This window comes from Rattus norvegicus, chromosome 2 (genome assembly GCF_021556685.1).
Source record: "Rattus norvegicus strain SHRSP/BbbUtx chromosome 2, alternate assembly SHRSP_T2T, whole genome shotgun sequence".
In the NCBI taxonomy this organism is placed as follows: Eukaryota; Metazoa; Chordata; class Mammalia; order Rodentia; family Muridae; genus Rattus; species Rattus norvegicus.
The window spans coordinates 46,574,196-46,598,538 of record NC_141535.1 but is presented as its reverse complement, the minus strand read 5'-3'; the positions used below and the strand labels follow the sequence as shown (position 1 = coordinate 46,598,538).

Here is a 24,343-nt window from a genome sequence, read left to right as displayed (position 1 = left end):
AGTCAAAAGACTACAGGGCAACTTAGGATGCATGAATTCTAGCACCCGGGGTAAAGGTCACGACTCTGGGACCTTAGAAGGTGTGGGTGAAGTTAGAGTTGACAAGTCCACTCTTCATTTTGTTATCTATGGTCACGCTGAAGGCAGTGAACTCAGGGCTTAGATTTGAAGCCGAAAGTCACCTGAGTCACTTCACTCCCTAAGGGAATATCGTGAAACAGGGGGAGATAGCATAGGCTTTCACTTTTTAAATGTAAACTTAGTAAGAATATAAATATCTTTTTAAAATGCGACTTTGTATCTAACTCTCATCTAATTTCCACTATTTAGGAAAACTCAGGTAAGCTGGATCCCTAAAATATACAGATATTTCCCTACTATTGAATCGGCGTGCTTCGAATGCTTCTGTAACGAGAGGCAGAGTCACCAGTTCCTTCTGGTTCCGGTGTGGTCCTCACAGCCTTCACCGTGTAGGTCTCCTTCTCTCTTCTTCCAGAGGTACTGAAAGATCTGCCTTTGTCCTCATTTTTAAAAGGCGCAACTACTTTGAAAACCATTAGGAAGCAAATGAAAATAAAATGCTAATGTCGATTATGAGTAAGAGCACCAGCCGACGCTGACACTCAGATCTGCGACCTTCAGGAGTTAACAGGTGAACGGGACGGTTATTTGGGATTTTCTCAGTGAACCTGGAGCTAGGTGTAGTGATAGTTCCATGGCAGTTTTCTACTTTTCAAAAAGGAACAAAATACAAAACAAGGATTTTGGCTGAGGTCGGTGAGTCACCGCTTATCAACCTCGATAATACTGGTACAGCGATCCACTCTATATGCTACATATACTGCAGCAGACACTACGTGTGCCACACGCCATGTGGCTAACGACTTACCAAGGTGTGGATTTCGTTGGTTTTGAATTAAAAGAGAGACAGACAGACAGAGCTTGAGATAGAAACATAAGCTTAAGAAAAGAAAAACAACCCAGAAGTGAATAAAACTATAAAAATGTCTGCATATATAGGGACCCACTTTTCAGGAGGATCACAGTCTGAATCAACCAAAGACAGAGATGTTCTACCCCTTGTGTTGGCTCAGAGATGCATCTGCAGCATAAAATTCAATTAAAGGGCCTGTCCTCTAATGTGAATTAGCTTTCTTACTGATCGAGTAAAATTTAAAAGAAAAACCAGTCAACTCGGAACAGCTGTGCCATTTTTATTGAACAACAATACACTGTCCTTTTGAAATAAAACCCAACAACCGGTTGTGCTTACATTCAAGGATCTTCCCACAAGTACATTCACAACTCTGTTGGCAAAGTTTGAGACTAAAATATAAGTAAATAATGAAATACTTCTTAAATAAGTTCTTCACTCCAAATAAAACACTCAGGCAAATATCCCCCAGCCTCGGCCAGTACAACAGTTCTTCTTGCGCTAAGGTCCTTCAGGTGGAACCTCGGTTCCATTCATCAGTCAAGTGTGAAAGAATAAAAAATGAAAATGAACTATGCCTTAAAGCTGACACATTTCCAATGAAAACTAACTTTCCTTTCTCAAACTGTCTAAAAAGTTATATTCTGATTTATCACTTGAGATATAGTGGTTTTTAAAATTTCCAACATTTTATAAACCTAGAGTAACTACATTTTTATTAATATTAGTGCAATTGTTAATAACAACATTTCCATGTAGGAGTGTTTGAGAACCCATTTTAAACAAATAACATTTGGGCAATTTCTCTAAGACGGTGAGACATATAGGTGCTAGAGAAGCATTTAAATTATGAGATTTGTTTATAAAAATACATAAATATTCATCTTCATCCTGTTCTGTTTCTCAGGAGGCAAACTACTTCCCAGATCTTTCTCAAGGCCCACAGTGTTTAAACCATTGATGGGAAGTGATGGGAATATATATAATACATATAACATATATATATATATGTATTCATTCCCCTGTCCACCTCCTCTACCCACCCCCACTCCCATCAGATATATGTAGCTATAATAATAGAATTTCCAATCAAAGTAGTTGTTTAGACTCCCATAAGCTTCCAATATCTCACTTCCTTCAAGGCTTTTCTGGACTTGTTTATTTCCCACAATTAAAACAAAATAATGACTTTTAATCTACTACAAGGAGGAGCCAAATATGATAGCCCCTACTTTCGCTACCATCTCCACAGTCCCTTACTCCAAACTCTTCTTCAGCCTGTATCTCAATAAGAACGTACACGCAAGTCAACAAACCCACAGTTTCCTCAGCTTTGATTGGATTACTCCTTGACAGTAAGACCATCTCAATTGCATATCAAGTTCCTTGGTGATGACACACACACACACACACACACACACACACACACACACACACACACACACACACACCAAAACCATGAATTTAAATATTTGACAAATATCTAAATTGTTCAGTCATATGTGTCTCATGGGTTGTGTATAGCCTACATTTTTTTTTCTGAATCACACTTGATCTCCATAAATTACATGTCCACAGTCTTTGTTCTAGACGGTTCTTAGAATGTTGGCTGAAAGTTGGTCACTAAAGTGGAGCCTCCTCTTGGCAAATCTCAGCCAGGATCAGCGCGGATTTAACCATTTCATTACAGAGGGCCGGGCAGCGTTCCGGTCTCCAATCTCTTCTCTCACAGCATTGCCATCTCCAGAGGCTGCATCGCGCTCTGAAATTAGAAGGCACACAAATCATGTCCAAACATCTGTAAGTTAGAGGTCAAGGGTAGACTTGTCTTATTTTGGTTTTGTCTTTTAGTTGAATGTCTTTGATTCAAAATCCTCTGTTATCTCTACTGAACAGCTCCAGACCACTCTTCAACGAAGATAACGCCCTCACATCGTTTCTCTATGGACACCTAGCATCACCTCCCCTTATGGTTCACCTGTAGCCCAACCCTTCTTACTCTATCCCTAAACCGCTAACTTAACAAAAGCAGGACTTCTTTCCTTCGCTGTCTCTTCCACATGCTCACCTGTATCCTCAGCATGGATACCAATGCTCACAACGTGATAGTGTTCAATGTGCACTCAGGAAATGATCGGATGCTGCACAAAGATCTCTAAGGGAGATCGTGTAAGAGATGAATTAACTTCTTGGTATCGCTCCAGAAGGCAGCTATCTTTCCTAAAGGTAGATCCTCCTGTTCCTCATATGGGAAAGGTTTATAACATTTAGAATTCTTTTTTAGAGTGAAATCTGCTCCTAAGAGGAGTGAGGCTGTGTTCACAGTGCACGTCACGCAAGACAATGGAGCAAGATTAGCATGGCGTGGTGGACAAATGGATTTGGAGCATTCCTAGCTTGAAACAACGGGACTCATGAGTTTCCATGCTTGGACTGGCTGCCAAAAAAAGGAATAAAATTTAAAACTGAGATGGAGAGGACCCGGAATCACACCAGCCAAGAGGACAATAGCTAGCAGCAGGTAGCAATTTGAAGAAGTTCCCATGCAACTGGTAGACCTAGGATGGTAGACTTGGGAGTTATTTGATCTGTCCTCAAAGGGTGGACTCTGATGGGTTAGTGAGGTGCTAATGGGAAGCCTGTGGCAGGACTGAGGAGACACACTCCTCCCTGCAGACTCTGGCACACAGAGAATTGTCCCAGGTGGACGAGGCATAGGCAAACAGGGTAGCCTGTCCTTATCTTTCAGACGCTGCTCCCTTCCTCCTGAACCTGAGCTTCACTAAGATTACACGAATAAAGGATTTTTTAAGTAGCATGGATCCAAAGCGAAAGAAAACCAACTGATTTCCTCTTCCATTTCTAGTAAGAACCTCCATTCCTCGCTTTTAATATAAATATTTTGGGGTCACAGTATATAATGATTATCTCGTAATACGTCTAACATTCTAGAATTTGTATAAAGCAGCCAAGACATCAGCGTCATTCGTAAGCAACCTGAAGAGAGTGGCAAACTTATATGAAGGAGGCTGCACAACCAAAGGGAGACTGCCAATGGGTCATAGCAGGAGGGACTTAGGTCTGCCAATCAAGAGTCCCCATCAGGGAGACTGTTGCAAGGAGCCATCGTCGCCTCCCAGACACTCCATCCCAAGTACCACCAAAGGGTCACAACAAAGTGCTGGAGATGTAATTGATAGTAGAACACTCATCCAGTGTATACCACGCCTTGGCCTCCGTCTCCAAGACTACAAAAATCAACCAACCAAAACAAAGCCAGCAAAGATCTGCAATATGGTAAGATGCTGCCCTTCAGAAAGAATTAGGTGCAAACCTCAATGACTGAAGGTTCAATGGTTATTTCTTCACAGCTTTTTATAACTATGGTCTTAATAGAGCAAAACAACTGTTGGAAATGGTGGCACACGCCCAACTCCCAGCGTTCAGGAGGGAGAGGCATGTGTTGCTGTGAGATTGATGCCAGCCTGGTTTACACAGTAAGTTCCAGATCAACCAAGGTTACATGGTGAGTAATTTTTAAAAAGCCTAAATTTTTAAAAAGAAAAAGAAAAGATAAAGGAAACTGAAAATGCTTGAGTCTGCAGGGTAAACTGAGAACACAGATCTCAAATCTCTTTCGTAAACAATTGCTTCAGAGCCCTCCCAGAACTGAGAGAGAGAGAGAGAGAGAGCAATTGGTATTTTCCATTGATAGTATCCAGGTACTGGGAAGAATGTGAGGAAGAGGAAACCACTGAGTGAGTCCTGGCTTACTCAGAAGGTTCTAGAACTAGCTGGAGGTGGTGAATATGAAACACTAGATACACTGATGACCCTAAAGGATTTGTCTTCATGTCTTATATTAAACTCAGATAAAAGGCTATTCAAGGGGCAGGGAAAAAAGACAAAAAAGCTATTCAAGTCTTAAATCCCCTTTTTACTTTGTCAAAGATGACAAAGATAAATCACATGATTTAATCTGTTTATAATGTCCCAATTTCCAGACTCAATGTCCACGAAGATATTCATCTAGTAAGTTAAAATTTGGTGTATAAGACCACAGTCATACTTAAAACTATGAATTGACATAAAAGCACCATATCCAAAGATGGTAACAGAAAAAAAATAAGTGCATTTGCTGAATTTCATATGCAAAGGGGCAGAAGCACAACCTAAATAAAATGGACTTGAGGGCCTGTTTTCCACCTGGAGGAGGTATAGTTTATTGCTATCAGTGGGCAGTTGTTGTGGCTAAATGTTGAGAGTTTAAGAGTGAATTTCATTTTCTCCAAATGACCCTTTATAACTGTACGATCTTGAGCCTTGCTTTTTATTTTATTGTTAGTTATGGAGGGAGGGTTATGTGTACAACCAAACAGCCCGGACCTGTCAACCGCATGTAAGCATTGCTACAGTTTTATTATTCCCTGGATCTCACCACAGGGATTAATTCTTACCCGCTCCAAAATCCATAAACCCACAATTATTCCATTTTATTGCTTCCATTTGATGAAGGAGGAGGAGGGAGGGGAGGGGACGTAAAGGAGGAGGCAGAAGGAGGAGAAATGTTCTGTATCGTTTACTCTTGCTCTTAAGGCTGATCCAACAAATACCTCACTGCTCTCTTTCTGTGTAGAGTTGGGAAAGAGATAGTTTTGTCTAGTGAGTCAACAGATCACTAAAGCGTTCAAAGAACTCTGCCTATCTTGGATGGATACTTTTCTTAAATGGCAGATTTGCCTTTGCTAATTCATTAAAGCTTTATGAGAATCCATGGTCTCCTCAGAATTATCAATGAGATTTGTTTTGAAAATAGCAAAGGCTACCAAACTCAAAGGCTGCCTGCCTTTCCCCTGAGGAAAAACAAAACGAGCTCATTTAGACCGATACCATATTCTACTCATAGTTTTTACTGAGGCCAAGGCCCCGCTTGACTTACCTGTTTGGGAGGCAGAGGTCCTGCTGGGCGACTTGGCTGCTGCATACTGGAAGAAGGGGAAGTCCAGACACCTCCCGGTCACCCTGTCACATATGCCCGACTGGCAATTGCAAGTCTCCTTGCAATCCATCCCGAACGTGCCGTAGGGACAGTCTGAGGGTAGAGAGAAGTTGCTTGTCAGGCACAGGGCTCCATCCTCCCAGCACTGGTGATAACTTTAGGATTTGAATCAGTCTCCTGGACTTGACTGATGAGTGGAAATCACTCCTCAAATCAACCCTCAAAAGGGTTTGAAAGTTGAAAGTTGGAGCCATAAATGTGAAACCGTACAGGACAACCAGATAACGCCTGCCTCAGGTTTTATTAATTAAAATCACAATTCGAAGCTTAAGTCAGTTATACAGAACAAATCTCCTTAGACCAGTCTTTAAAAATACTTCCCTCTCTTTTGTCCTTCCTTCCTTCTTTAAGTTTTCAGTGTGTGTGTGTGTGTGTGTGTGTGTGTGTGTGTGTGTGTGTGTGTACAGGCATATGTGTATGTATTTGCATATGCATGTGTTTATGGGCCTCTTTGTGTGTGTGTTTGTGTGTGTGCAAGCATGTGTGCAGTCATATCTGTGCACATATGCCAGTGGGCCTCTGTGTGTGTGTGTGTGTGTGTGTGTGTGTAACACACTCATGGAAGCCAGAGCACAACGTACTGAATTGGTTCCTTCCAGTGTGGGTTCTTTCTCTGGATTGACAACAGGTGCCTTTCCCCACCGGGGCTTTTTGCCAGCCCCGCCCTTGGACCAGTCTTTACTCTATTTGCTTTCTGTACAGATGACACAGATTCTCACAGGTTTTCTTGGGCATGGCTCAGTGAAGATGGGAAATTAAAGAGATATAAGCATTACCTCCTCAACTATTTTGATTGGTGTGAGTATGTCCTTAATCTACACTAGAGCTAAGAGGCCTGCCAGCTCACCTGACCATGAAATAGTCAGTCCGAAATCTGCTTTCGAGCTTGTAAAATTCCTAATCTCTCAGAGTACTAGGCCTTCACTAACTTGCCCAGCTGCTAAGAGAGTCACTGACCAAGCTCTCTGCAAAGATACGATGCTAAGGGAGCAAGAAACCTCAGGATGGACACACCTGAGGATTTGCACACCTACCAAGGACGAAGAGCTCTTTCAGAGCCTAATACTTCATAGCCAGTGTTTAATTCTTAGGCTAACACATGTTGCAATGAAGTAAAGAGGCCTGTCTGTTATTGTAAGATTGAGTTTGTAGCATAACAGTTTCTTAGTAGGATAACTCAGCAGACTCTGTAAAGAACCGTGGTTCCCAACCTGTGGGTCGTGACCCCTTTGGCAACCCCCTCTACCTCCAAAAATATTTGCCATACAATTCATAACAGCAGCAAAATTACAGTTGTGAAGTATAAAAAAAATAATCTTGTAGATGGGGATCACCACAACATGAGGAACTGTACTAAAGGTTTGCAGCAGAAGGGAGGTTGAGAAGCACTGGTAGAAGATGCATTCTTTTGCTACCATATAATCACACCCATTGTCAGACATAGAGGAGTTTTAGCCACCCCACAGAACACCGAATGACCGTGCCAAATGTGTGTGTATCAAGTAAGTCTTTAAGGAGACTCAGCACTGTCACTCAAATGATAGGGCAATCTGATATCAGCCTGGGAAGAAAAGTCCTTAAGACAGATTTGGGAAAACTCTCTGGTAGAAAAGCACAGGGTTAGGATGTGGCAGTCTTCAGAGAAGCTCAAAATGGAAATCTTAGCCCACTTCCCAGATTCAGGTCCGAGGTGGCCCCTATTGTGCTGAGTGCTGATCAGAATTTATTCCATAAACAAGTGCTGGCTGCCCAATTTCTAGCAAGCAACACAGGAATCGAACATTGAAATTTAGTTTCAAACATTGAAACTAAAAAAAAAAAAACCCAAACAAACAAACCCCAGTCATCTGGATGTACAAGCGGAAGTGCTCGGTTGTCACGTGGCCGAGGAGGGAATTCACCTGCAGCAGGGGCGAGAACTCCACGAGGCTGCCGAGGTGGTGAATACACCCTATTATTTCCAGCAGCAAGAAAACGGTTCAAAGCTGACCTCACTAGCTATACGGAGAGTGCCAGAAAGAGCAAATCAAAATAGATTCTTAATAGTTCAGTTCACTAACCACTGCCTCACCGCTGGATTCTTTACCCCGCTCACTGTCCATTCATAACCGCACTTACAAAGGTGTTTTTATGCCAGAGGAAAATCGGTTCCCCCACATGCGCTCGCTGGCTGTTTCATAGGACAGGGCTGCATTAACCACTTCCTCCCTAATTTCCTTATGTGAGGTGCTTTTTTTCTTGGCAGATAAGCCTTGTGATTTCCAGAAAATACAAAGCCCATTCAGTTGAAAGAAACATATATGTGTGTGTTCAGCAAAGAAAAGGTCCTTACTAGCCCACCTCTTGTTGTTCTTGATCAAAAAATAATCTGTGCAAAGAACATCTCCAGATTTTTTCTAGAATTTACTTCTGAATTTACTTTCGCTAGTTTTGTAGACTTCAAGATGGCTAATTTATGAACTGATTTCTAAAGTGACAATCAGTAAGATTATCTTAGTTCTTGATGAATGTCATCCAGGAAGGACTGTCATTGCATAGAGTCTGAGTTATTTAGAAATTTCTCAGAACCTGGCTCTCCAATTTTGGCAGCTTCTTTGTATTACACAACTGTATTACATGCAGGAATGGACACACTGTCTTTTAATCACAACAGCATATTGTGATGAGATTATATATCTATGGGCTTCTATGTATGCAGACTTTTAAATAACCTTTTCTTTTCTTTTGATACATTTAAAAATATTAATTTAGTCACCAAGTATATCAATGCACCATTTACTCTGTTTCTGACTTAATTATAATTTCATTTCTTTTCTTTAAATCTATAAAACAGCCACCTTAAAAAAAAGACTTTTAGGTTACTATTATTTCTGCTTATTTTACATCTCCTACTTTCTGCTCAACTGAAAATTTTTAAAAGTAAAACTAGATTTATTTTATACTTCAGGGGACTCTCTTGCAAGAACATGAGTTATTTTGTGGGCTGATTTAAGCCCACCTTATGCCATAAAGCACACCAGTGTTCATCAGAAATGCTTAAGCCTGAGTAAGGCGCTCCTCCCGCTGAACTCTTTCAAGATCAAAGGCTGGTAAAGTCTCAGGGGCTAGAAACCACTTTAAGAGGTTATCTCAAGAGGGCTTCTGCAATCATTAACTTTCAGAGGACCAGACACCAAACCATTTGTAACAGGCTACCCGTCAAGTTTCTAAAGCCTCTCAGAAAAAGAAGGCATACCAGCTACCGCCGCAACTTTTCCTTCTCAAATCTGAATGCACGCAGTGAACGGGATGCTGCAGCCCTCGGGGTTCCTGCACGCTGCTTTCCAAACCTCCCTGCCAATATCCTCTTCTCTCTATCAAACCCACCACCTGCATCCACGCATCCTCCCAGCAGTTTAGAGGAAGGAACACACCTCCCCAGGCCGACTAAATGCCCTCCGGGAGCCCTGCACAGTGGGAAGCAAGGAGTTGCTCCTTACCTTTACAGACACCAAACTCGTCACCGAAATCATCTTCCTCGCTGTAAAAGTGACACTTCAGTCCCGGACCACACTTGACACCGTCCATGCCTGAGACTGTACGGTAGCAGGTTTCCCCAGGCCCCGCAGCGCACACTTGGCAGCAGCCACAGTCATCCAGCACTGTCCTCTTGCAACGCAGGCTGCTTCTGCACTCAGTATTGTCACAATGTTCCGGGCAATCCACCGCATACTTGGCGCTCCAGGCCATGCCCAGGTGCAGAGGAATCAGGAGCGTGGTCAGTAGCAAGAGGCTCTTCATGTCTCAGCAGCTGGCCCCTGCCGTCGTGGTCTTTGCTGGCGGGAAGCAGCCGTCCAAAGTAGTAGCTGAGCTTCTGCCTACACGTTTTTGAGTTTTATACACTGTGTTGCCCGCATGCTTCCCCGTCATCAATTTCCTCAACCCAGCAGCAGCGCTGTGCTCTTGCCAGCCTCTCTTGTTTTAGTTTATGAAATCCAGGATGAAGGCTGGATTAACACGCCGCTGCCATCCAGGAATTGAAAAGCCCAAGCTGATGTCATCTGTTATGTTTAGATGGTTGTTTTGCATGAGGGCTGAAAAACTCCACGCACATCCGTCTCAGGGACTCAAGGACATCTGAGAAGGGGGAATAACGAAGGTTGCATAGCATAGCCCCCTTCTGCACAGGAATTGCTCTGACAGCAACATAACACTTACGATGTAGCTTTGTCTCAGAGTCCCTTAGCACAGAGGAGGCTGATACAGACAAGAAGCAAAACAGAAGCGTCTAACAAGTAGATGATGATGATGATGATGATGATGATGATGATGATGATGATGACACACATTTGGAGTTTTTCCTCAATAAATAGCTACGAGATCACTTGGAAGCAGAAATAGTTATATTGTGCTTTTATGAGACTTAGAAGAAGGAAAATATTTGGATAGAGGCCTTTTAAAGACTTCCTCCTTCCTCAAACATTCCTCCTCGGTTGATATTTCTAAAGCACTTTATGCAATCCATGTTCAAGCCCGTCCTTGCTGTTGCTGTGTTTAGTCAGACATGCTGCAGCTAAGTATTTTCTTTAATCAATACAAAAGAGAGAGATGAGGTTGTCCTGGCGCTGTTTCTGAATTACTCAGTTCTGGTAAAACTTATCAGTTGGACTGCTCCTGACCCAGCCCCCCTGGGGAGAAGGCTCATCCATCACCGTGTCTGTGTGTCCAGTGACTGCATCCATCCGGTCCTTCCTCTCACCTCCTGGCATCTATCAGAGCTCTTGGTTCAAACTTCCCAAACAAGGCAGTAAGCCCAAAGAAACAAGTGAGCCAGCGGGGAAATCGGAACACTGCTCCAGAGAGGTAAGTCATGGGGAAGGGAAAACATTACCCACCAGGGAACCAGGTCTTAGTGCTATGGAGGGACACAGAGTGTGGCCCCACCAAGGAAAACAATAGTCCTCTCAAAGTATTGGCTGGCCCAGGACCTTGTATAACAAGACTTGTGCAAGGAGGAGATGCTAGATGTCAGAGAAGACAGGAAAGTCCTCACACTAACTGTACACTCCATTTTAAGCTCCCGACCCAATTGTCAACATAAAAATAAAGTCGCTACCACTTGGTAAAGAAATGCACTGGTGAAGTGGGTAACTCCTCTCTGTCACAGACTACAGAGCTCTTCGCCCTCTGTGGAGAGCCCATGGTGTCAGAGTGTTTGACCTCTGAAAGTTCTGTAACATGATCTCTAGGCTTTACCAGGGTCCATTTTGGGGAAGTGTGAAATAAAGGCAAGGCTTTTTGCTTCCCAAATTTCCCCAAAATTTCATGACGCTCTAACTTGAAATATCCTGTATTCATCTCTCCAGGAGCAAACATGTCTGTAGCAGGTGGGACCCTCATCGTTTATGATAGTTTTAAGGTCTACTGAGTACATAGCATGTGCCTAGTGCTGTTCTCTGTGGATATTAATTGCATAAAATCATCCATTATGTAGTTCATACACAAAGTGATCCATTTTGACATTCCCATACGTGGGATATACTTTGCTTATATGAAGTCCTCCGATTTCCCAATCTTTTAAAAATATATTTTTATTAATTCACCCCTCATTCCTCCCTGTAACTCCTCTCTACCCCTCACATACCCAATGCCTCCCAAATTCTGTTTTTTGTTTATTTGTTTGATTGATTTTTGTTTTTTTTTTGTTTTGTTTTGTTTTGTTTTTTTTAGCAAGTCTCTGACCCAACTCATGCTTCCCATGTACTCATAGGTATGGGAGCATTCCCTGGACTCAGGCCAACCTAGCAGGAGCCATATCCTTAAAGGAAACTAACCCTCATTCTACCAGACATCAGCAATTGTCAGTAGCTCCTCAGCTACAGGGGTGGGGGAGGAACTCATGTGCCTCCTCCCTCCATACTGTAATATTGGCTGGCTTGATCTTGTACAGGCAGCCATAGCTTCCATGACTCCAGTGTCTGTCTCACTCCAATCCTCTCTGACCCCTGACTCCTACAACCATTCTGTCCCCTCTTCCACAGTGGTCCCTGAGCCTTGGAGGACAGGGATGTGGTATAAATGTCAGTTTTGTGGCTGAACTCTGCTCTTTTACTGTTTGTGAGTTTCTGCATTACCACTACACTAAGAGAATCTCTGAGTGGTGTGGGAATCTATGGATTCTATTATTTTTGCTTTTTCCTCCTTCCAGTCTCCCTTTTCCATACCCAGATACCCAATACCAATAGTCTTCCACTTGCTTTCACGTCTTTGTTTTCTGCATTTCACATACCTGGGAAAACAGGGATTTGTCTTTGGGAAACTGTCAAAGTGTTGTTCTTAATTTTTTTATTAACTCCCATGAGCCCTCACCAAGTATTAGGAATCCACTTCACTCACGTTTCAGATGAAGAGACAGAATTAAAAAGAGATTTAAGAATCTGGTCATGACTTCTGTGATGAGTTGAACAAGTATGGCTCCATAGATTCACGGGTGTGAATGGCTGAGCATAAGGAGCAGTGCTGTTAGGAGATGTGGCCTTGTTGGAGTAGGTGTGTCTTACTGTAAGCCAGCCCCGATTCAGTGTTTTCCATTGTAAGAGTCGCCATGGTCATGGAGTCTCTTCACAGCAATGAAACCCTAGCTAGGACAGACTACCATACTGTTTGAGATTGACTAGAATTATCTCAGTCTAAGATCAGAGCTCCCCAAACCCCGTTGTTCATTGCAACTCAATTACAAGACGGTGAATAATGATGCCAGTTGTACGGTTCATGATTTAAGCTGTTTCCTGTTCAGATTTTGTTGAGCATCACCTTCTGAGAAATGGTTAACTGGGAGTGAGGCAATAATAATAGTTTTTATAAAGATTTAACTTATGGGGCAAACACCAAGCTAAGCGCATTACACAGGTTAGCATATGAAAACTTCAAAACAACAGGAGAACTAGATATTAGTCACATGTCCATCATCTGAGGAGAAAACAGTTACTTAGAGAGGTTTGATAACTGGTCTAATATCACATAGTAAATAATTTAAGTTAGGACTTCAAGCCATGAGAATTCAGCTCTGGATAATAGAATACAGATTCCAGAATCAAATACATAGAGGTGACAAGTGACCTGGGGGAGTGAAGCACTGAACTGTGCCAGAAGAGGTCACAAAATGGACTTTTTCACTGTGCAGGACAAGTAAAGACTCCCAGGATAAATGCACTGGACAGAGAGAAAGTGCACATTAAGGGCGCCAAATCTGTATCACTAAACCGAACAGTCCACAGAGGATAGCAGAAGATAGGATGCACAGAGCTCATCAACGACGACACTATCTCGAGACATTAATAGCTAAAAATTTATCTGGGGAGGACTCATCACTACTTCTGTCTAAGATCCCACAATACCCCCTTTTCCCAGTAATGCTGACAGAATTGTTTTATATGTCTAATTTCTCCAACTTTTCAAGTAGGAAAATTATCAATGAACCCAAAGGCAATTGGGAGATCACCGCATCGCTTGTCAAGATGCCACCTTTAATCATCAGCCAGCAAAGAAAAATTAAGGCAAGGACAAATCTACTGTTGAGTGTCTAAGGTCTGCCTGGCTGACTAACTTTGTGCTGGAATCTGCCACATCCTAACCCTGCTCCTCCTGTGCGTCATTCAGCTGTCAAAGAGCAAGCAAGGAGATGCTCTCACAGCTCTAAAAATGCAAGTTCAAGTTCAAGTGTGTCAGTCCAAATCACCTCTAGATCCAAGGGTTATAGGAAGCGGTCTTCCAGAAGCAAACAGAGAGCTTCTCAGCCCAGGACATCCTGTACACTCCAAGAGTCACTGTGATTCTTTCCTTGAACCCGTGGTGCTAACCAAGAAAATAAGTTGATGTAGTGTGCGGCGATAATCTGTGTTTTGTTTTACACGTCATGATTACTTGTAATAAAATACCAAGGATTTATTTCTGGAAAAAAACCAACATCTAGTGGGAATTGTCCTGTGTGGCTTCCAAACTCAAGAGATAGTTCATGGTCAAGTCCAATGTACCCTCATAATAAACTATCTCTACAGCATAGTGTCGATTTAATTTATATTACACTTAAAGAAAAGTGTTGCCAAGGAGAAAGTGGAAATACTCATAAATAGATCTTGAGTATATTAGAATTGCTTTTATTTGTGTGTGTGTGTGTGTGTGTGTGTGTGTGTGTGTGTGTCTGTGTCTGTGTCTGTGTCTGTGTGTGCGAGCACACGCACATGCCATGCGTAGACTGGGGACATCTGAAAGTCTCCCTGTTTTGATACAAGCTATAGCATTCCTACAAGTGCCTAGTGCAAGGCCTACCACATAGTAAAACCGACTTAGCACATAGTAGAAACTACTAAGTATGTAAACGCAGACACCTAGTTCACCCTTTTCATTTATTTCTACCGAGAGATGCAAATTGAGGTTCTTAATCAGTCTGAGCTGACCCACAGAACAAAGCTCTTCCCCCAAAAGGAAGGAGAGAGAGGCTTCAAGAAAGAAGCCATTGGGGCTTAAATGGAGTCAGACTAGATTGTGATCCAATCATGTCAGCTCCTGTGTAACTTCCTCGACCTTTTCCTCTTGACATTCCAGTCTTAGAAGTTCATGAGAGCTCTCATGAAGAATACCTGCCAAACAGCCGAGAATCATGGCAGCCAGTTCAGTTGTGTAAGTCAAAGGCATGGGAACAGCTTATGGGGGTTCTAGAAATATCCTAAGTCCTACCAAACTGTTTGATAAGAAGCAAGTCACATGCCAGATGATTTAGACCTCACTTCACTTCCCCAACAAAGAGCTAAGAAGACTAAGCAGTAGCAGGAGCCATGAAAATGTATGACCATTATAATCGAATCTAGTTTCTGAAGATTTGCTTAATTCTTTTTGGGTGATTATGCATGTGCATGTATGAATATGCATGTGCTATGTGTAGTAGTTTATGTGTACACAAGTGCATTTTTATGCAAATGCATATAAAGATCAGATGATAACTTCGATTACCACATCTCAGGACTGCCTACCTTATGTTTTGAGATGAGGTCTCTCACTGGCTGGGCTGGCTAACCGGTGGGCCACCAAGAATTTTCTGCCTCCAATCCCCAATACTGGGATTACAATCCTATACCACCATAGGATCATTTTCATCTGAGTGCTGGGATCAAACTCAGGTCCCCATGAATATGTGGCAAGCACTGACTAAGCTATCTTCCCAGCCCAAGCTTTGCTTCATTCATCAAAAGTGAACTTATGTACTGGAGCAAATATTTTCTGAAAGATGATCTCCAGTCAACAGGTTTTGATTTTTGAGAAATGCATTTTTCAAGACTATGTGCAATTTTCAGACTATTCTCAATAATGACGTCTGCCTACATAGAAGACTCAAGTGAAGTGAAGCATCTTGATTAGGCTTCTTGCCAGAATTCTGGCTCTCTGATTGGTCCTAATGGGTTGGTCATTACTGTAGACAGCTGAATCACAGTGACTTAGGGCAATCAGCCCTTCAAGAACCATAAGCATGAAGGTCTATGAATGAACACGGGAAAATAAGAATTTTCAATCTATTGGACTTAAATATTTCGATGTGGTGGCAAAGAGCTCAGAGATCCCTGGTTGAGTTTTGTAGTAGGTGTTCACTCTACCAGGGATCTCTGGATACAACCACATCCAGATAACTAAATCCAATGAAATCTCTGGAAACAGCAAGGAAAGCAAGCTGTTCATTTTTCAACCCCCGAACAGTCTAGAAACTTAACTTTTCTCACAAGGTTCTTTCAGGGGCACATGGTCTAGACCTAGAAGCATATAAAGAGCTGTAACTGTTCACAAAATCCTATTTTTGTTCCCAATTCTGACAGATTCTAATCTAAAGACTTAGGGTACATTTCTCCAGTAACTAGTTCTTTTTCCGACTTTGAGTGTTAAGTTCTTTCTCAGTGGTAAAATACCCGAGAAAATCAACTTGAAAGAGGAAGGATTGCTTTGACTCATGGTTTCAGCCCCCAGCAACTTGGCTGTGTTGTTCCTGGGCTGTGGTGAGTCAAAACATGATGACAACAAGCTATGGTGAGACAGAGATGTTCAACCCTTGACAGCCAGGAAGCAGAGGACAGAGGTATCAGGAGCAAAATACACAGTTTAAGAGCAAAGCTTATTTTTTTCCAAGTAGGTCTCATCTTTCGAGTTTCTGCAACTTTCCAATATTCCACTTACCTACAGGGAGTGTCAGTGTCACCAAGCCCCTCGCTTCCCAAAAGTCACAACTCTGAGTACAGCTATGGTAGGAAGCAAATATTCAACACAGCTTTTGGGGGACAGATGCAATCCAGTCCTTGATACATCTGGGCTTATCTTATAAGAGATTCCAGTCACATAGTGACCCTGCACATCCAAATATGGACCCATATCCAGAAATCACAAATGCTGCTCTAACACACAGAAAAGATGTGATATGAACAGCCGTGTATCTCTGAATGACCGTGTGGCTCTGACCTTAGACACCCGAGTCCAAATGTCAGTTCTTCCACTTGTCTGCATAGGACATCAACCAGCTTTGCTGATAGACATGAAGTCTCCTTCCTTTTTCTCAGTAAAACATAAGACATAGGAATTTCCTCCCCTTTCACAAAGAGATAATGGGAAGACAAAGGGAAAGTGTAGAAGTACAGTTCAACTCTAATTTATTATATTTTTCTTACAAATCACACGGTACTGTGAAAGGCAATGAGCATACACCCAGGCCCATCCAGTCCTCCATTTATCTCAGTCCCTGTAAGATCACTCCCTCGTCTAAGAGTTCACAGAGGACCACGGTGACCTGTTCAGGATTCCCCCTCAGGAAGACTCAACCACCTCCTAGAGGCCCACCTCACCTCGTTCAAACACAGCTCACCCAACCTCTGTGTTAGTTTAAGAGAGTTTGTTTTGTTTTGCTTTGCTTTTAATACCACCATTTCCCTAAATGACTGAAGCATTAGTTTAGGCTCTGGAAGTCAGCTCAACATTAGAACCATCTGACACAATAAAATACAGCCTTCATGAGTCACGTTAGAGGCTGCTGCTAAGATATTTGGAATGTTTGCTAGGAATTTTGGAAAGACTGAGAGTTCTGATTAACCCAAGTATCATAGGAAACAGTTAGGCTATTTGTCTCTCTAATAATGTGGCACTTCCTTTGCTCAGCTTTGAACCGACCCCTTTACAGTATAGTAAAATGTTAATCAGGGCCACCTTGAGTAGATTGGTCAGCTTCTTTTGTGACAAGGGTCTTGGCCTTTTATATGACATGGGCAAAATAAATGATTGATGTAAAAAAAAACTTAAAAAAAAAAACCCCAAGGTCTAAAGCCAACCACTTGGAAAAAGAGGAATAAAAATAACTTCTAAGCCCTTTACTTAGGATGAACTGGCAGCTTCAGACTCATGCTTTAATCTAATGTCAAATTATCTTGGCTCCTTTGCTCCCGGGATGTTTATAATGAAGGACCAAGGACCATGTTGTGGCTTTAAGAGAAAAAAAGAGGGGAGGGGAGGAGGAAAAGAAAAAAGGCAATTTTTTTTTCTGTCAGCTGCCATGGTTGTTGTGAAATTTGCACGACTATAATCTCAAATCCTGGTCAACACAGCACCCAAGGGTGTTCCAGGGCACTGTGTCTCGGCCAGCAGGCTGTCCACATCACAGCAAGCTGGGGAACTTGTCAGAAACAGCCAAGGATTCCAGCTTGGCATGCCTGCTCTAGGATTGGGGATTGAAGTTTTTAAATAAATAAACCAATTAATTCTTAGAAACTCAAAACTTTGAGAAACCTCCAAACTAATCATTTTTTTTTTTTTTACCAATCATACTTCATCCTTTTAGGAGGACCAATTCAGGGATCACTCCGGGGATTTCTGACAGAAAAACAATCTGTCTATAAGAGACCCACTTAGGATTTCTAATTATATTATGCTCACGATATTTTGACATGTCACTGACTCTGTGGTACATTTTCACACTTCCACTGGCAATACGTGCACATTTAAAACCATCAAGATGGGTGTCAAGTACTCAGAGGAGTCTCAAAGGGACCAATGGAATTCCCACTTACGGAGTGCTCTGACCTTGTAGCCAGGGCATCATCTACTTAAACATAAGTAAGTAAATCAATGAGACATTCATTCAGAAGGCTGGATACGAAAGCTAATCACCTCAGGAACGTTCGACCTGTTGCTAAATTTATGTTTCATCTTATGAGTTTACAAATGTCACAGAAATAATAAAGAAAATCTTTGTCAAAATAAGACAAAAAAAGTGTTATTGCTGTTGTTTTTGTTGGTTTTTTTTTAAGATCCAGCAATATGAAAGTATTATGTCAGAGTGCAGTTGGGTGACTATTTTCCTTCCTTAACAGATACACGGAATAATAACATACACCTTAGGGTCAATGAAATACGGTAGTTATTGGCTTGCTTAGCAGTAGAATGCATTCCATTCTATCCATCTCTAATCTCTTCCTACTACATTGTGAAATCTAAGACCTTACTCTTGCAAGCTGCCTGAAAACCATCATCCTAACTTGATCTGACTAGAAGTATTTTGGGGTTAAGATGCATGTGCTGTAAAACTCAACTTTAATAGCCCACTCTCGGTTCCAAAGCTCGCGCACACATGCCAGCTTACGTCTCTATCAGTAGACCAGGAGCCTGAGTCCACGCCGCCATTTCCCAGACAGCATGCTGAGCCTGCCTTCCTCTGTAAATATATTTAGGAAGTACTCTCCAAATAAAACACCAAACAGTGCTCTTAGGAGTGAATGGAATCCAGTAGTTCTCAAGGTGGCAAATCAAAATTCCGACTTGTATGTGGTCTAGTTTAGAAAGCTGATCTGCCGGAGACCAGCCATTTCTGCACAGGATTGCCTTGTTGAGTACTGAATCTTGCTATTTTTCAATACTACTGGTTTATTTTTTTTTTTAATTTAACATGACAAAACCTTAAGGCTATGAGTGACACCTTCCAGGTTACCTCCTCCCCTTTTCTGTACCCAAAACAAAAAAATTAGGGTACATGACCCTGCCAGGGAATACCTGAAGGGAACTTTAAAGAGGCTGGAGAGAAAGCCGCTGCGCAGCACTGTTTAAAAGGGTGATAAGTGGGAGGGGCTCAAGGCATCAAAGTTGTCCATTGGATCCATCTGTGACCAGAAATAATTCTGATTTCTTTCTCCTTAATAGACAGAATGCCTCCAAGGGAGGGTGGTTGAATCTTTCTCAGAGGGGGAAATAAACTAGATATTGGAAGTGGATGGAGAGAAGGAACTGGATGAAAGAGAGGGGGAGGGGAGCTGAGTCAGTGGAAAGATCAGGTGTAAGAATAGCAGCAGGGAGAGGATGGAAATTGGTGTGTGTGTGGGGTGCATCTCTAGGACAGGCCAGAGACCTGGGACAGACGAGGCTCCAGGGTGTCTATGGGGCAACTCTAGCTGAGACTCCTAGAAGTGGGGTATGTAGATCTTAAAGTGGCCACCTCCAGTAACCCGGCAGGACTCCCAGTGGAGGGATAAAGACAGCAAACCGCCCACAAAACCTTTGGCACAAAATGTGTCCTGTCTACAAGATGTGCAAGGACAAAGATAGAGTAAAGACAGAGGGAATGGTCAGCTAATGACTGCCCCAAACTAAGATCCACCCCATGGGTCAGAACCAACCCCTGACACTATTATTGGAATTCTGTTATGCTGCAAACAGGAGTCAGCATAATGGTCCTATGAGAGGCTCCACCCAGCAGCCAATGGAAACAGATACAAAGACCCACAGAGCTCTGGGAGTCTGTGGAAGAGTTGGGGAAACTACTGAGGGAACCAAAGAGGACAAGGACTCCACAGGAAGACCAACAGAGTCAACTAACTTGGACCCTTGGTGGCTCACAAGAGACTGAACCACCAACCAAAGAGTGAGCATGGGCTGGACCTTGCTCCCTCCCCCTGTACATATGTAGCAGAAGTGCAACTTGGCCTTCATGCAGGGTCCCCAACAACTGGAGCGGGGGCTGTCCCTGAATCCATTTATCTATCTGTGGATACCATTTCCCCAATTGGGCTACCTTATTCTGGCCTCTATGAGAGAGGATGTCTTTAGTCCTGCAGTGACTTGATAAGCTGGGGAAAAGGGTGTATGGACGGATGCTCAGAAGGTCCCCTTTCTCAGAGGAGAAGGGGAGAATGGGGGAAGGATCTGCCGAGGGACTACTGAGAGCCTGGCAGTCATTCACACTCAATAAGAAGAGCTGGCGACTTCAGGGTATCAAGTGATGCTTTCTTCCACGTACATTGCCACACTGAGGGCGGTTAGAATAAGCAGCTAATAAAAACCTTTAGTACCTGAAGAGAGGACACAGGAAGCAGAAAAGCTAGACCTACATCATCCTTAGCCCTAAATTACCCTAGCTAGAGTATATTCAACTCATAAAAACTGTCGTAAGAAAAGCCTCAGGGATTCAACTGACAAAAAGAAACCAGAGTGTGTGTTTGCTTGCTTGTTTGTTTGTTAATCGACAACTTGAAACTTTTACATTCATCTTTTTAAAATATATAACTTATTTTTACGTAAAACAAACCCTTTACACATAAAATCATGTACATCTAAAATAAATATTTTCTTTCTTTTTTTTTTTATTAACTTGAGTATTTCTTATTTACATTTCGAATGTTATTCTCTTTCCCGGTTTCCGGGCATAAATAAATATTTTCTAAAGCTCTTAAGTTTTTCTTACTCTTGCTCTGCAGTGGTCACACAGCACTTATACATACAGTGTAAGAACACTGACAGTGTAAGATTTGCTTCCACAGACAACAATTAGGACATGCTGTGAGTCAATGAGTCCGAATTGCAGCCATTTTGGAGGCCTATAAGAAAGTGCTACAGACCAGGTTTTATAAGCAAAACTTTCTATCACACAGTTCTGGAGACTAACATTTCCAAGTTCAGCATGTCTGGGTTTTCATGAGTCTCTCTTCTGACTTGTTCATTCAATGCCCTCGTGTTTCAGTGATACCAACGACTTCCCCCAGGCCAGATCTCATCCCTCAGCATTACCTCACCAACCTTGCATGACATCTCTGCCCACCTTACATAGCCTCTCTGTGGCAGGTTCCTTCTGTTTCCCACTAAGAGAAGCCACTTTTGTGATAAATGTCATGGTCCTCGAAATGCCTGGCTCAGAACTTACGTACCCCAGAAGGTCATGGCACAGCATAGCCTTTAGGGGAAAAATATATGCAACTGTCAGAGGGTAGCATGAAAACCTCAGCCTTCCGTGTGACAGGGAAAGAGCTGTTGGCACCCCAACTTTCATGCAGCAGCACAGGGGTTCCGGGAATGGTGTGTCAGGAATGCTCTCTCCCTCTGTGGGGCTGTGCACCTGGGGCTTTTCAAAGGAGATCTCTGGTCCTGCTAGGTGCTTTGGTTCTGGTGAAGGGGGAGAGAACTCAGGCAGGGAGGGGGGACTGCTTCCACCTCCCCCACTGTTGGTACTGCTTCTTTCCACCGCTGCCTCTTAGGTTGCTTGGGCCAGGCTGAGCCAGCAGGAGACTGACTAGCCATCAAGGGGTACAGGGGAGCTTCTAGTGGTGATTTCGGGAGAGCAGATCTCTTCACCAAGTGACAGTGTTACAGCTCTTAAGCATGATTCTTAAATGCAGTTTTTTGGATGGACGGGTCAGTGTCTGACAGCAGGTACTTCCTATTGCTTTGGCCTGAGAGCTTGGGAAGACCTCGTCTACATAGTCGGGTATGTGGTCCTGCTTCTATGACCAATCTGTCTTGAGTTTACATGACCTGTGGTCACCACCTTACCTGTGGAGGAGGGGCTTGGGGCGTTGCCCAATGTGATCTGTCTCAAACCTTTCTACAGGGGTCTGTGGGAGCTGAGAAGGCCCTGATCTCCTGGAAGACTGGGAATGTGCTTGCCATCCCTTTTAGGGTCCCCGAGAATTCGACCTATCTCAACCAGGAATCAGGGTACTTTTCACACCCGCTGCCCTCCATCCCTCCATCCCTTTTCAAACAAAAATGCTAAAGGCCACCGCAATGCCATATTGTTGCACATTCCTGAAAGCTGACACATGTACTATCTGTGTATTCTTATTCTTCCTCCCCACTGCACTGAGACCGTCACTCAGGGAAACAGGAGCAACTGATTTGTCTCACCGTATAAAATACATGCCTTGGAGCCAAGACTACTCAAGCGTGAACCCTGGGTGCACAGTTGTTAATAGTATTGTTTGTATCTGAACCTAGATCTCCCAGCTGCATAAAGGGACACATGAGTGCACCTGCTTCCTAGAGTTGATCTCACAGTTCAGCGTCTGGCAAGTAGTAATCACTCAAAATATACTGATGACAATGTGGGCTCTGGCTAGGACTCAAAGAGACTTCCCTGATGTTCTGGTTCCTTATAAGCCCATGATTCTTGGTGTCCTTAAGGTACCAAAGTGGATGGACATTGAGAAAGAAAGAAGAAGCAGAGAAAGTCCTTGGATGTGACAGATGCTCAGGCTGTGTCCTCATCCACTAAACCTCATCCACTAACAAATTTTCTGGGGCAGGAGAGGGTGGACAGAGCTCAGTCCACACACAAAAGCTTGGTGTTATCTCAAGCCACTGCGATGGTTTATTTTAATAGACTCAGCATACATATATGGAAGCTTCAGTATTGCCCCAGGGTTTGGGGGGTTGGGGAGACTACAGAACCCAGCTGAGAGCCTGAAGGCCAAGAGTGGGCTTTATTTACAACACCCCAACAGTTTCCAAGGGAGCAGAATAACAAGAGCTTGTGTGAGATTGGTCACACAGATTCACAGGATCAGTGAAGTCAGTGAGGATCAAAGGACGGATGAGCCTTCCAGCTCACTGCCCCTCAGAAACGAAAAGACTCATTTCACGGAGATTTCTCTAATCTGTCCCAACTAATTTTTCAAGGATTGAATCAAGAAGAAGATTCAACAGGAGACTTAGTTGCTAAAGCCACTTGGATTTTAGACAATGGGGATTTCAGTAGCATAATAAAGTGCCCTGTTTTATAATACCTTCCCCCAAACAAAATGAATGAAAGTCGAAGCCCCCCCTTAGGAGGGAGGGATGAAAGACACAGTTGAACAATTTCCAAAGCGTACAGAAATAAATATAGACATCGCTAAGCATCACAAGGAACTAATCTAGTCAAATGGAGTTGCATAACTATGTGTCTCGTGGGCATGTCTGTTTGCTTTTTCTGTTTGTCTGGCCCATGATGACATCTGCCCACAGAGATCCAATTAGATGTGATGTTGATGTCAAATGTGGTGGTCATAACTTTCAACGTTTGTCTCACTCATTGCCTTCCATGCAATGAAGGGAAATAAGGTTCAGTGGGAGTGGCCTCATGAACCGACAAGCAAGATGATCACTGAGACTGTAGAGAGCGGGTTGAGGAAGAGAGAACTATCTGTGTCTTCCCCTCCTCTACGTCTCAGATCTTGTAGTCAGTAAAGCTAGTATAAAGGGAAGTACACCTCGTACAGACCAGATCTGACAGGTCAGGATTGGCTGAGAAGACAGATTGCTTCCCCAGGACACATCAAAAGCAGTATAGAAGCCAAACAAATCTAGAGTTGGGACTTCACAGCCTTCCAGCAATTTCCATGGTGTGAGAAGAGACTGGACACAGGGTTAGACAGTCTGTCAATACCTCAAATCCAGCCCAATCCATCAATGCAGCAACCTGTTCTTGGGAGACGCTGACCTTCCCTGATGTGATGGGAGCTGAAGACTGAGTCTTGTGGCTCTAGGGTGCCCCAGCCAGCTGCAGAATCCCCATGTCAGCATTCTTGCTAGGGGAACATCAGCCCTCTGCTGGTATAATCACAATAGGCCAGGATCGATTCCCCCAAAACATTGAGAAATCCACTGGTCACCTTTGCTCTGGGGGTGGGAGGGGCTGGCAGCTTCACTTCTCCAGGGTGAGCTACTTTTACATACAGTCATGTACTGTCCACGAGAACTGTCCACCTGCTCCCTCTCTGTAGTCAGATCAAGAATTTATAGTGTCCCGTCTAAGTGTAAAGTATGGCTTTCTTATGTGCTGCAACGGGTTTTTTCCACTTGACATGTCCCCATCCTAAACATAGTCTCTCTTCTTTCCTGTCCTGTTCTGTGCCTTGTATGTAGCATTTTTACCCAGAATCCCTTGCCTTCCAGATTTTTGGTAGCTTGGCATGGGAAGAAATTGAGAAAATATAAGGAGGAAAGAGAAAGCCCATGATAGTTCTTTTCTGGCTTTAATCTTCTTCGTCCTGTTCTGCAGCCCCTCCTTTTGGTGGGAAAGCAGCAGCAACAATAGCCTCCTTTTA

At 43.1% G+C, this 24,343-nt stretch overlaps 1 protein-coding gene and 1 long non-coding RNA gene across 2 annotated transcripts; one reads left to right on the top strand and one right to left on the bottom strand.

Annotated features, from left to right (window-relative positions):
* Positions 1 to 1,194: 1,194 nt before the first annotated feature.
* Esm1 (endothelial cell-specific molecule 1) lies at positions 1,195 to 9,910 on the bottom strand. The gene is given in 3 exon segments (NM_022604.2): positions 1,195 to 2,696; positions 5,874 to 6,026; positions 9,473 to 9,910. Coding segments are annotated over 3 exon segments (555 nt in total). The 5' UTR covers positions 9,774 to 9,910; the 3' UTR covers positions 1,195 to 2,595.
* Positions 9,911 to 10,095: 185 nt separating this feature from the next.
* Positions 10,096 to 14,030, top strand: LOC134485841 (uncharacterized). Its single transcript, XR_015670839.1, has 2 exons — positions 10,096 to 10,835; positions 13,435 to 14,030. It is a non-coding gene; the product is annotated as an uncharacterized LOC134485841 (long non-coding RNA).
* The last annotated feature ends 10,313 nt before the right edge of the window (positions 14,031 to 24,343 follow it).